Genomic DNA, 14,829 nt, shown 5'->3' with positions numbered 1-14,829 from the left:
TTTATTTTTTTGCTAGGCTTTGTATCTTGACACTGAAGTCATCGTTCATGAAGAGCTGTCTTGCTTAGAACCCAAGAGGATCCAGTGACAGAGCACAGGTTGGATTAAGGGGTAGCTGCAGTTGTACAGGAGTGTGCTGATGGGGGCTACCCCCACCAGGCCTGGCAGTCAAAGAGAGCTGTCCCTGCCCCAGGAGGGGTGTGGGGATGCACTCAGTCATTTTCTTCACCATGAGGTTGTAGTTTTAAATTTTATGGTGTATTTTACACTTGATTTGTGGCTCCCAAGCTAAATGGCACAGGATTGGTCATAGAAGGCTGACACAGTATGGCTGTTATGGGAAAGTGTGTGTTTCCTACCACAGAAACGTACTCCAGAACCCAGGGGCATCATAGTTGTAAATGTCTCTGGCCCTATAAAACATTTCAGTGTTCTGAGTCTGGGTGCATGTCATTTTTCTTTGAAACTGTATTCACCCTTAAGTTTTCATGAATGCAAATGTCAAGCATTGCTTTTTTACAGTTCACTATATTAATTTATACAACAAGATTAAAATGTTCTCATCTGTCCAAATTTGTCTGCAGTTGACTTAACTTTCTATTACAAGGTGCTACACTCCATCATGTGAACTAATTAAGTCTGTGACTTGGAGCATTTGTATTCTGGCAAATCAACTTGTGTATTTCCAAACTTTGCTTAAATCCATTACTTATTTCAAATCCTGGTAGCAAGTCAATTCAATATGGTTCATTAGCTACTATATGCTCATACACATATTTAAACAACTACATTTGCACAGTTCAACACTTATAAAAGTAATCTTTTGACTACTCTGTGAAAGATGTTACTCAAAACCAGTACTCAGTAAAGATGTAACAGTAGCTCAGAAAGATGTTGTTCAGCAAAATAAGTGGTTTTTATGTTTTGGAATATGCTCTGAAGTACGGCCTAATAATTCAACTAACACCTTTTTCATGTAAGTATGTGGGCAAGACACGCTTAGAGGATAAATTATTTCTATTGAATTCCACTTGAAATTTATTGAAGGACTGATTAGCTTTAGAATAATTAGATTTTAATTTTGCTCTTAGCAGGATGCTTCTAATACAAATCTTTCAATCTCACATGGTGTTTCATGACAAGTTGTTGCTCTTAGCACTAGTCTTATTATGTCAAAGAAGGCAACAATGAGAACTGTATTTTGGACTGTAAAAATAGTTGTTTTATATTCAGTGTATGCTGTTATGCAGTTGATTACAACTGGATTTTATAGGTATAACGTGTGGGTTATATTGATGTGGAGTTATGAAAATATTAGAAATATTATGTTTACCTTAGTCACTAGGAACCAAAACATATTGCAATATATTAAAATACAAAGATTATTAATAAGATTAAAATACAAAAAGTGAGATCAAGGAAACGGTGGAATTGTGACCTCTAGGAATTAAATATCCGGTCTCATAAGATGTCTAGAAATCCTGCTTTGAATCTCCTTACTATTACTGGTGCTCAGGTTAGGCACCAATTAGATGGTTGTGTCCATCATAGATCTTTGATTATTTAGTTCAGGAATTCATTAAGTAGATCAGAGTTTCAAGGAACTGATTCAGAACTCATCCAGAATCACCACCAGCTTGTGCAAATCGGTTTGCATTTGTCAATCTGTTTCTCAGAGCTTGTACCTTTATGCCACTTTCTTCTTGCTGTTAAGAACTTAGTTCATGTAATTAGGGAATCCACAGGTGATTATCAATACAGTGGGAATACTATTTTAGGTTTGGAATAAATCTCTTGTCTTTAGGAATAAGACTTAGCACACAAGTGGTAAGTGTGGCACTCAATAGAGAAAGCTAGTAATGTTGTGTGCATCTTCTATCAAAGTTTACCATTGTACCACTATCAAAGCCTGTTTTGGTTTTTGGTTTTTTTGTTTTTTGTTTTTTTGGTTTGGTTTGGGCTTTGTTTTGTTGTTTTTTTTTAGCTAATGCACTTTTTAATTTTATTCTAAACCTGCCCACTCCACCTTGCCTTGATAATTCATTTTTATTTCAAGGCTATCAAAAATAGCCTTATGGTGGGTGTATTTTATAGGCTGGCTATCTTGGACCACCTTTTAAAAATCTTCAAAATGACATTATCTTGCTGTCTGAAAGACTGCTTTTTGCAGATGCCTTAGTAGGAAAAAAGTAATATCCTTCACTCAAAGAGAGACAATACATGTATTGCTACTATGATCCTTTACTGTGCTTCAGCAATTTCTGCTCCCTTGGCAACTCCCAGTTTGGTGTTCGTGTTTACAAATAACCAAAACGACTCTGCCTGTCAATTTATGGCAAATGAGTGCAAGTGTTTGAGGTTGGTCAAGACTTTGCTACAGTACTTGAGGAATATGAAGAACACATCCCCTTAATGTTAAATACAGTATGAAAATTGTGGTTCTTTAAATCTTACATTAACTCACCTGCTGCAGCCTCTTTGTTTGCAAATAGTTTATTGTCAACTGCTGAGCTTATGTCAAAGAACACTTCTTCTTCATCTCTGTCTGCATCAAACTAAAAAAAAAAAAAGGTTGGCAATCAGATGCTGCTTACTACTTGGATGAACATTGTGTAACTTGATTTCTCACCCCAAGTTTTGACAGCAACTCTTTTGTATTTCCCTGTGCTGTCCATTGTTTCATGTATAAACTTTTTTTTTTTTTTTTTTTTTTTAACTGGAAAGTAAACTAACTTTGTAAACCATTTTGCTTGGCTTTAATAGCTTGTCAGGGACAGAAGGTATAGAAAAAATTGACTTTCAGAATGAAGCTTCAAAATAGAATGTAAAATGTATAATACCAATTGCTTTTTCAGCTATTGTATGGTTGAAAAAAATGTCAGTGTAGAGACCACAAATGGGATTATTTTATTGTTACTTCTTTTCAGGGATTATGATAATTAACTCTTTTAAATAACTATTTCATTTGAAAGTGAAAATTTTTCAGCAACTTCTGAATTGTATAAAACCAATTTTTGTGACAGATGTGTGATTTCTTCGAGTAGTAAAATTCTTAGGAAGAAGTAAAGTATTATTGAAAGTCCCCTATTACATACAAAACAAACAAAAAAGGCTGTCCTTGCTCTCAACCTTGCAGAAAGTCTCAGTGTCAAATAGATAAAATCAGAAAATCAAAGCTCCTTTAAAATGACAAATAATTAATTTTCTTCCAATTTAAAACTTTTTATTTTTTCATTTACTCTATTTTTTACTTGAATTCTGATACTGATTTCCCCCGTTTTTTTCTCAGCCCTATGTGATAGGTTCCTTTTATGGCCAGGTGACAAGCTTGATGGTTGATAGGTTTGTGGTTTATCTTATCATTCATTCAAGCTTCATTCATTTAGATAATCACTTATTGAGAGTTTCTTTGAAAAAATTGACATTTTATTGCTGTTACTCTTTTTTTCTTCTTTCTTGAATTGAGGCCAGATACATTCCTATGGATAAAGGGAATACTGTAACTTCAAGTTACAGGAGCAAGGAAATAATGGTCAGATCAGACAGGTGTCATTCAGAGCATGCCCCCTTGTATTAGAGTCACTCTTTTCAATCATTCTGTATCTCCACTGTAATATGTTTTTGGATGAAGAGTGAGCCATAGAGTGAAGAGCATTACACCAGCAATTGCAAGTTCATGAATTTCAGTGGGCTCTTTCTTCCAAGTCCAAGACTGCTGAGCACCTTTGCAGATGTCTTGACAATACCTGTCTGTCTCATGATAAAAATAGTAGGGAGAGAAAAGCCTTGGAGGGTGAAGTTCAAACTGCTAGGAACTTTGCAGAAGTTAACATTTATAGAGACTAAGTTCTTTTCCAAATATCTATCTCAGAATATAGCATGACACTAATGAGGCAATTTTAGAGAGATATTGAATTACTTGTCTAACACCCACCACTGCAAAATCAGTATTACTCTTTTCATTATGCGTTCTGACTACTTATGTATTATCTGTATTACTTCAGCTGTTCTGTAATTTGCTTTCTTATGGGGTAAACTCGGAGAAAAAATACCAGCCCAAGATTAATTACTTAGAGTGGCAGTTATCAAAAATAGTTCAAAAATGGGGAAAGAACAGCAGAGAGACCCAGAATTATTCTACAAACTGGGTTTGTGTGAATGAAAGAAAATAGATGCTTGTGAGAGGCCAGAACAGACTAGAGAGAAGCAACCACTGTAGAAAGTTGGCTGCCAACAAGCTTAACTCAGAACACTGATTGTTCAAATCTAAATTTGCATTAGTTCTGATTTAAATCTTCAAGGTCTTAATATTTAGCTTTATGCTTAGCTCTGCCCCAGAGTTTACTTCCATCATACATGAGTCTGCTATAATTATCCACACATGGGATTTTCTGACTGATTCTTGAAATGGAGTTTCTGGCTGTGACCCTGAGGACAACTCAGAAGTTAATCCAGTGAGGCAGCAAAGTTGTCCTGACATTTATACATTCTTGCTGTTCTTTTGCTATGCAGTGTCTTAATCAAAACTCATAGCATTATTTTTTATTTATAAAGTGGAAGTTTGTTTGAAATTTATTGGAAGGAATACATCTTAACTTATGTGAAACAGGCTTGTGGAACAACACTTCTTAAAAGGAGCTGTTGGGCAATTTATTATCCATATCCAAAGAGAAATTTTGGAATTTCCTTGTTGATAAGAAGAGTATTGATCTCTAAATTCTTCTGCACTGGTCTATCTCCGACGAAGTGCAGGGATATTCTTTTCTTCTACTGCTTCTCAGCAAAAGTGTGTGTTTCATTAGATATGCTAGGGAAGGCATACCATATAATGCAATGTTTGTGGGTAAGTTTCTGCATAAACCCCAGTAAATTTATTGGGTTGTGTCTGATTGTTGCTGTGTAGGTCACACCACACTTAGAGATATGACAGACTGGATTTTTCATTAGTGGCATCCCTCCGAATAATCCAATTTACCATGAAAAAAAATACATCATCAATCTCAAAAGGTTCTGAAAGTTCCAGGAATTTGAAGCATTAACTTTTCCCATCCAAAGAATACCAGCTGTGCTTCAGTACTCTGAAAAATCTGGGCCTTGTAATGAGAACCTGTATTGTGACCCAAAGGCAACCAATTATTTGAAGCTTGCACATAGATTCAGCTTTCCCCTCAGAAAAGGAGAACTGTAATACCCTAAGCCCCAGGAATGCAAGGTACATTTTGCAGAGAAAATATTTATGAAAGAAACTAAGTAACCCTGTGAGTTCTGTACTTCATTGAATTGCTAAATATTTTAAAATTAAATCCTTTTATAATAATTGGGGGGTTGAATAAAACAAAAGATACTGCCTCAACCCTCTTCACAAAGAACAGTCAGTGGTAAAACCTGTATTTTTAGCAGACCATGTCTAAATCAATAGGTTGCTTTCCCTAGTGGTAACAAATCTTTATTCACTTCAAAACATAGCTTTTTATTACTACATTATCTACTGGTCTTCTTATGGATGTGCAGTTTAATGATAGTCAAGGCCTATGTTTTATAGAAATATAATTACACATGCCACTGAAAGAATTTTCAATACATAAGACACATTAACTGCACGGTGATCTGAATTTGTACAATATTTACCAGTGATGCAGGAAGATGGAAAGTATCTTTTCCCTGTGAAGTCAGTGGGGATTGAGGTCTGAACTTGCTCTACAGTGTTTCCCTAAATGAGGCACTAAGGGAGGTTTTTAAATTTTGCTCTCTCTGTTTTGTTTGGGGAGGAAAAGATGAGGGAGGACCTCAGAGAACAATAGAATCATATTTTTTTAAGAAACCAGCCGGTACATTATAAGAATTAAAGTGGGAAGAAGAACAGATCTTCGAAGTCTACAAGGTTTCCTTTTACTTAAGTTTTAAATATTTTTGCTTTGCTCTGGCATAAAGATTTAGTAAAGAAATGACTAGTAGAAGTCATGTACATCAGTGCATATATATATATGTATGTGTATGTATACTTTTTACTAAATGATGACTGGCATAATGGTGAAATTTCTGTAAAGTTCATCCCAGTTTCACATCAACATTGTGGAACTGAAGGATTTGATACTTGCATAGTGTTATACATAAAAATTGATGGAAAATATTTCCTGAATCTTCCACGCTGCAAATAATAGTTCTAGGGAAAGGAAGTCATGTTTGCTGCTCTCAGAAATAAAACGATTAGTGTTTCTAAATAGGCACACAACAAACCAACAGAAGGGGCTTCACAAAAAATTGTCCCAGCTGTTGAACATTGCAAATTTCACTGGTCACTGATGATAAATAGATTTAATTATTGTTTCATGCCTCAAATGTTAGTAATTTTATAGGAAATATATTTTTAGGGCACTTTAAAAAAAAAAATCAGTGAAGATCATGCTTATGCAATTCATGGAGAAATAAGGAATTCTGCAATTTTGCTTGAACTTTGATTAATGTAAAAAGAGCAACTGTAACCTCCAACTTAGAGAATAATTAATATTTACAACATTTTGTTATCAGAATGGAGTTAAATTGCTGTGAAGCCTTAACAAGAAGCTATCAAATTTATTCTATTGAAAGCTATTTCTAACATAACTGGTTGTTAAGCTAAGGTTTTTAGTAGACGTCCTTCAGAGAAACACTGACACTGTTTCTGTTACCAAGTCCTAACCTAACCTATGAGAAAATATCCAGATATGTTTAAGTTATTCTGTATTACACTCTCCCTAATAAATTTAGTCATTTTTCTGAGGAGTGGTATCCTGGCTGTAGGTCAAGGACTAATGAATAGATCTCAAAACTAAACTCATTTCAGAATTCTCATGGCTCCTTGACCCTCTTTCTAAAGTTCAAGAGATATGAGAGAACATAAATTGTATAAATGAAGAAAAGCTTCTGTTCACAGTACTGGAACTGAGCTCATTTGTGTCTTGCACCCATGAACGGGGTCAGAGATGAAAGCTGAATTACCCACAAAACTTTTAAAGGCCATTACAGCAGACTGAGGTGACATATGTAGTTTGAAGGACAGCAGATATAATGTTCTTGTAAAAGACAAAGAAATGAGCTGCCTTGAGTTTATGTGAATCTCTGTTATGTAGAATTTACATTCTTGCAATGTAAATTGCAAGAAATGCTAAGAAAATGCTTATTCTTGCAATAAGGTGAGAATACAAAGAGGATTACTGGATTTTTTCTTCCAGTGTATTAAGGACTGCTAAACTAAATAAACAACTTAACTTACAAATTGTACTGCCCACCTTCTACGTTCCATTTTAGTAAGGACTGCATTTTTACAGAAGTCTGCTGTTTTCACTAGAGCAGACCAAAAAAGCACAGAAAGCAGGACACAACAGGAAACTGGTGAAAATAATGGTTTTAAATTGCCTAGTTGGCATTTGCAGTGGTAAGAGCGGGAGATGACCTCAGTATTACAAATACTATAATACTAACAAAACACAACAGATGGTAGAATGCAAAAAAAGCCAAGACCTGACATGCTAGACATAGAATTTTCAAGTACTGGTGTTGAAAATGTGAATGCGAAGCTTCAATTTAACGATCTGGCTAAAGATGGAAGGACAAATCCAGTGGAGAACATAATGAAAATTGTTAAAATTTGCCTAAAACTAGTGTAATTTTAGCAATTATATCTTGAAGAAAATGGATCAAAGGGTAACATATGTATGAACAACCCTAGATACATAAATAACTGATCATAGCAAGCTACAGTGAAAAGATGACACATTTTCCACAGCAAGTCCTCTATTTGCTATAGTCCAACTTGCATGAATTATGATGTTGGCATAAAAGGAGATAAGTCTCTGAAAATGCAGACATGTCTTCCTTCACAGAAAATTACATTGACAATTGTGATTGCAGTGTTGTAGTCCTGCTTTGTGAGGATTCTTTTAATGTTTTACTATTTAAGTAGGCTACTAAACTGCAAAGCTTTATATGGTGACTGCTGAGTGAACAGATAATTAGATTCATTGGTCATTAATGAAACAAACTGCAGTTCTTTATCAGATGAAAAGGTACAAATGTTAACCCTGGGAGTAGGAAAGATGCTCATTGTGCAAAAGGATAAAGGAAACAGGCTTAGTTATAGCAAAGACAAATTGCAGGAGAATCACCAGAGGGTCTTTGCCAAGAATTTTATTTATGTCTACCTGATACAAGGGAACACTGGGCAGAGAAGTTTGCACTAACACTATAGGATGTACCACAATTACAGGAACAAAATAGCCATATTAAGTGGCTACCTGATGTGTAAGAACCAATGAATTTAAGAAGCAATTATATATTAATTTGAAGTGTTGAGAGAACACAATACTGGAGCTTTCTAATTATGAAGTTCTTCAAATAACTGGTAGTTAATCTTTAGCCAGATTAGGTCCTTCAAAGAGCTATTGGAAACATTCATAAGGTGTTCTGCAGAGGGGAATATGTACTATGGGAAGGCTACAGTTCTCACTTTACTGTCTGGTGTGATATGTTCACTGAGTCACTCTTCAGCTTTCTCAGTTCTCCATTGACTGTAGCTGCATCTAGCCCTGTCCTAGAGTCTTTGAAATAAGACTCTAGAATGATAGAGAAACACCAATATAGGCCCAGATGATTTGCTGCCTCAGACTTTCTGCTGACAGTCTGAGCATCTCTTCCCTTGTTTTGACACTTAAATGGCTTCCATCATTACAATACCTCAGCATTCAAAAAAGGGAATAGATTTATTTTTATGATGCATTAAAAAAAAAAAAGTGTAATCTTTTTTGTCTCACATCTCTTTTATGGAGAACATACAGGAAAGGAGGAACAGGAGTAAATGCTCAAATAATTATAGGATGATATTAGCTTGCATGACTTGGTGACATTTTCACCCATTTGAATCAAAGGTAAGGTTGGTTGACATCAGAACACTCAGTTGCCATGTACATAAAGAAATAGAAATATTTAACAATAGCCAGTGATACCGATGTAAGATTCAGGAATTAAGGATGTTAAATACAAGCCTTGTAAAGCATGAACCACCAGATGTAGTAATATTTCAATAGGACTGAGAGCTGGAAGACAATCCTGATTCCACTGAGGTAACAACTTGTACAAGTTGATCTCCAAAATTTTTCCACCAAAATGGGAGCAAAATGGTTTTGCCACAAAACCAGGAAGTCACTGACAATAAACTTTTCACAGGGAAGATCCCATCCATCAGTGGTAATCAGAAATCACTATTGGAACTTTTGGTAAGTAAGTGGTAATTCCCTGTTTACAGCAAATCATGGATGAAATACAGGTTTGGTTGTTCTGCTGGACACTCACAAAATCAGGTGCAGTTTAGGAAAGCTTGCTTATGGATGCCAAGTACTTCCTGAAAGGACTTCCCAGATACAAGGTATTTTTTTTCCAAGCTGGTTTCTTAATATAAGTTTCTTCTAAATAAGAAAAAAATAATCTTCTTTAAACCTTTTTTAACTACAAAAGAAGCTAATATTCACCCAAAAAGGACACAACTTAATTACCTTAAGAGGAACTGTTTAAAATAACTTCAAGGGTATGTAGGGCATGCTATTTTAAAGATCTCTCACAGTTCATTTCTCCTCATGATAACTTATCTTAATTACTTATCTCAGCTTTAGCTTCAGATCTGAAAAAAAACCTCTGTTAGTTTTAAACATGTATCAGCTTTCACAGAAAACCAGAAATGTATAAATCTGGGACTGTCAGGAACAGCATTGCCTCTCTCTTTCTGGAGTTCCTAAATCACCTTGGCCCATGCACTCATCAGTGGCTGATTCTTTAGCCATACTCGTCAAAGTTTGCTTCTTTTTCAAAATTATTTTTTTTTCATTCAAACTCCTGTGGCTACAGAGAGCAGGGCAGATTTGGAAAGCTGGTATTTAAGTCATCATGCTTCCAAAGTTAAAAAAGAGCATAGTGTTGGAGTAGTGCTATTTACCTGAGCAAAAAATTTTCACCCTCAAGGTTTCTCTGCATGCTTGCACATATACACAGATGGCAAGTTTCCAACCTTGGTCATTCTCTGACAGACATCAGTATTTCTGATATTCTTAACTTGTTGACATAAATTAAATAATCAGAGGCTGAAAATATTTTGAAGCCTGGAAAGTGTATGTGGAGCACACGCTTCCACATATGCACAAATTACTCCTCTCTTTCACATATAAGAAGTGCATGTATTTACAAACAGTTTTGTAAGACACATTGCTACATAAATTTCATTTATATACCTTATTTTGTATGTTCTTTGAAATATATCTCAATGAAGCAACACATAGTGTTAAAACAGATTGTAAAACCTAGCAATGATGAGAACATACATAATTTTTTTCTAATTCAGCTTTTATACTAATATTTCCAGTGTCTTTCTCATTCAAATTTTTCTGCAAAAGATCTACCAAACATAGGAAGGACACAGAGACCCTTAATTTGTAATGACATCTAATTAAATACCTTTGTCTGCAGAAATCTGGTTACCTGTTCTAGTCTTCAACTTGCCTTTCATTGCTTTGAATCACCAAAAAATGAAGAAGTGATTGTAATAGTTTCCCACCCTAAGTACTAGTTTTCCTGTGTAGAATATTTTTTTGTAATTATATAAGCATATGCATTCTTGGGGCCAGGTAAAGATTTAGTAACAATGCAGCAGAACACAAAAAGACTCCTGAATCTCAAACAAAACCTCCTGGTGTCAAGGTTCCCACAAGCAGCTGCCTACATTCTTTGGTTGAGTTGCAGAGTTCCTAAAACATTTGAGTTTTGTTCCAGCTGACATTCAAAGACTTTTGGATTCCTCTTTGTACCTGTACTTGGTCATGCCCAAGAAAGCAGATGACCCCTGAAGAGCCAGTATAGTAGTCTCATTAAAAGCACACCTAATACATCCCTACAAGACTACACATGACTGATGTATTTTTGAAACAACGGAGAAACATTTGAAAATATATTGGTGGCATTGGGCCAAACAATGGGAAATCTCATTCAGTAGCATCTACAAAGTAAAGCAAGTTCAAACCCACGAGACTTGGGGGGAGAAAGTTGATGCTCAGATATAGATGGGGCTAGGGTTGAGAGAGACCATTCCTGCCAAGTCTGTATCACTTTACAGCCAAAAATGCAAACTCCAAAGCATCAGATGGCATGTGAATGAGATCCTGAGCCCACAGTGGAGAAGTGAGAGCATGTGGGGGAGGTGGTGGCTAACAGTCTCTATTCCTAGCATTACTTCAGAGAAGGGATGTCAGACTTCTTAAATTTTCTTTTTAAGGATTAAGACAAAACTGTATGGATGAGGGGAGGTATTCCACCAATCTAGATGTATGTTCCTCCACTAAGGAGGAGATTATTGTTTGGGAGAGATGCCATCAGGATCTGGAAATAGGGTGAGAGTTCAGATTTGAGTAACATTTTACTATTGATAAGATATAGATTGACCTTGAGAATTGCTGAAGGGACTTCAAGACCTATATTTCTCCAGAGAGGGTCCCAGAATTAAAGGAGGAATGAGTAATTGAAAGTCATTTGGAATCAGTATTCTCAGCTATATGGATAAATAAATAAGCCTAAACTTAAACCTCAAATTGGGCAGCTGTATGATAGCACAGAAACTTTAGAAATCGACTATAACTGATATTTTTGTCAGTGTATTGGTAAGCCTGAGCTAATGTTCATGTCAGTGTGCAAAGCTATATCAGAATCCTGTGTTTACCGAAGGAAAAGAAAAATTTATATAAGCCAGTTCCGTGGGGAATTTTTCAGTGACAGTTGACAACTGTTAGGCTTGTTTGAAGCTAATGAGGGCAGACAGCTATATAAGCTATTTCCTTCACCCTCAACTATTTAAATTCTAACTTTGTGCTCAAAATACGTTTCCAGCTTCAGATGCTTCTTCTGGGTTCTCTTTGCTTCCCTGGCTACTCTGACTGTCATTTGAACGTTTTGCATAGGCATGGTAAATTCCCTAAAAGGACAACTGAGACTTATAAACATATCTGTGACATCACCATTTTATGTCACAGGATACTGTCCTGTCTTGGGTATTTAAATGATGTTCAGAGCCTCCACTTATGTTTAGTAATTTGCCTTACTAAAGGCAGTCTTTCTTTTTTCTTTTTTTTTTTTTTTTTTTTTTTTTTAAATACATATTAACATAACAAGGTTAACACTTGCTATGCTTCTATTATTTATAATAATTCTATGCTGGACCTAATCCAGTCCCCAGTAAGAGAAGCTTCCACTGCTAGGACAATGAGTTCTCTAATTTTTATCTGTTGAGACCAACAGATATGTTCTACAAAGCTAAGCTTTCTGAGAACAGCTTTAATAACTGTGACTGAAAGATTTTTGTAACCTAACAATCTCCTCTCCAATGACTATACCAATAACTATACTAGATTAGAGTCCACTAAAGTGGAGATTTAGAGACTCTTTTCAAAGTAACCAATAGCTGGGTGATGGATATCACTGAGGTGAAAATAGTGGAGATTTAAAATCCATCTGAACAAGACAGAGTAGAGACTTGAAGTTTAATGGCCTTTTTCTTTCCACGCAACTTCTCTTTGATCTTACCATCTCCCTTCAATTAGTTTTTGTTTGGTAAAACTAACTAGTTTCTGGAATAGAGAATATCTGAAGATATAAGTCCTGCATATTATCTTGCCCTTCCCAACTCTGATAATTTTTCCCTCTGCTTAGAACTGTTTAAATTTCCTTGCAGTAGGATGAATTACATGTGATGGGATGTAAATCAAAAAGTTTCCTAGTTAGAATAAATTTACATCATAGTAATTTATTCAAAGGTCAGTAAATGTGATTTTCCTGAGCTTTATCTCCTGGTTTTAAAGGGCTAGGTAGTTCATAGCAGCAGGTCTAATAATGATGAAACATCAATGTAATGTCTAGAAGAGAAATATATATTGAAACTAATTAAAAAAAAGCAGTTTTCACTTGAATTTTCTAGCTGATTCTTATGGGAACTCCTAATAGTAATCTATTTTAACAGTAAGTTCTCACCAGACAACAAATATGTGCTAGACTAGAATGTCAGCTAAGACAAATCTGTTTTCTCCTGAAACAGTTTATCTAGGCTAGGGTGCTGGGAATGAGGGTGCAGAGAAGGATTAACTTTCTATTATTTGTAACTCACAACACATTTTTGCAGTACAAGCTAGCTCTGTATCAGAACAGCAACCACAAGAAAAGCATTGAAGCTCATTATTTATATAGGGGATGGGTTTCTATGCTTTATTTTTTCATTATTATCTAATATTAAAAAAATAAGGGAAACACAATTCAGTGTTAGAAATTGAAATGATATCATGTTGTATCTCTAGGAGTACTGTACCTAACAATGTACCTAAAAATGTAACTAACAATGATTCTCATAGGTGAATGATATGAACAACCTAAGTCTGCCATATATATCCTTTATCATCTGCTGAAGGGGATCCTCTTATCCACTGGCCATGAAATTACTCCTGCATCTCTCAGGGCTTGACTTCACTAATGCATCCTGATTTTGCCACAAGGGAAATGCAACTGCACTGTAGCAGCTCTAATGACAGGTGAACATCTACGTCTTCCTTCCACAGTCTAATTCTCTTCACTTTTACACCAAGTAAATCTAGAGTAATTTCTAGGTATCAATGAAATGACAATAACACACTTTGAGTAGATACCATACAGCTAAGGGGTAAATTCAAATCTTAAAAGATTTTTTTCATATTAAGGTTTTTTTTTGACATGCTGCCAAATCACTATTTTCTGCATCTGCTGTTTCCTTGTCCTGTATGGGCAGTAATAATGTTCACATGCCATGTTATAGTTTCCATACCCACCACAATCATCTGCTTTCTTCAAAACAAAGAGAGGTATCTAAGGTGAAATTTTCAATTTAAATTATGTTTACAATTCTCAAGAAACAGAGCTAAAAAGTAGAACACAATACCTCAGTAGGGCAAACATCCTGTTTTACAGTTCTCATCACAGAAAAGGAATTCTATCCGGATGCCCATCGTGCTTTATGTTCAAAGCTACATTTTCCCAGAAGAGCTAAGTATGCTTTCTGTAGGAGGAGCACTTGTAAAGGCTATAGAAATGTCAAAAAATACACACTTCCTTAATAATAAAAAACAGTTCCAAGTTCCAGTCTCGTCGTCCTTCCAGAATGAACCAAAAATCTTCAAACAGAAAAGAGGATATAAAAAAACCCCAACAAGATAGGCCATCTGTGCTCTCCTAGTACTATATTTGGTACCAATTCTATGTGCTATTACGAGACCCAGTTCATAATTTAGAACATGCCAATAATACAACTGTTGTGAACTGCTGATTGAGTTTGTCCTCATTAGGCACTTGAATACTTCAGAAGTATTTGCTATCTCTATTTCCATGAAGTACTTCTAGCTTCATTTATGAATGCAACCTGTAGTATATTCTGTGTTCTGAGATATTTTCTCTTGCCCCAGATAGTGCAGAAATCAGTATTCCTGTTGTTATCCAATGGTCTATTTACATTGCAATTTTCTTTTAATCAAAAGTTTTATCAGAAATGTTAAAGCTTGTAGAAGACTGCATAATCTGGTATTTAACCCATGATAAAATAATCTCTGGAGTTTTTAATTACTGGAGTGTGTCAACAGCCATATATATTTATGCCTTGGAGAACATAAATTGATTTAATACAACTCAAAGCATGCTTTCTGTTAGAATGCATATTTTTTCTGCTTTCCTCCCCTCTCAAGACAACCATCCAAAAAGTATGTGAATATCTGTAAGGGATGAAACTGCTGGCACTGCAATAGC

The 14,829-nt window shown here is 35.4% G+C and overlaps 1 protein-coding gene across 1 annotated transcript in view; it reads right to left on the bottom strand.

The window, feature by feature from the left end:
- The window catches only part of AK5 (adenylate kinase 5), a 73,075-nt gene that overhangs the window by 37,630 nt on the left and 20,616 nt on the right, over positions 1–14,829 (bottom strand). Inside the window, exon 7 of the mRNA XM_071750442.1 lies at positions 2,465–2,555. Within this exon, the coding sequence (XP_071606543.1) occupies positions 2,465–2,555 (91 nt within the window). The remainder of the gene's footprint in view (positions 1–2,464; positions 2,556–14,829) is intronic.

This window comes from Heliangelus exortis, chromosome 8 (assembly GCF_036169615.1).
Source record: "Heliangelus exortis chromosome 8, bHelExo1.hap1, whole genome shotgun sequence".
NCBI lineage: Eukaryota > Metazoa > Chordata > Aves > Apodiformes > Trochilidae > Heliangelus > Heliangelus exortis.
Note: the sequence above shows the minus strand (reverse complement) of the source record. Positions and strands in the feature narration are given on the sequence as shown.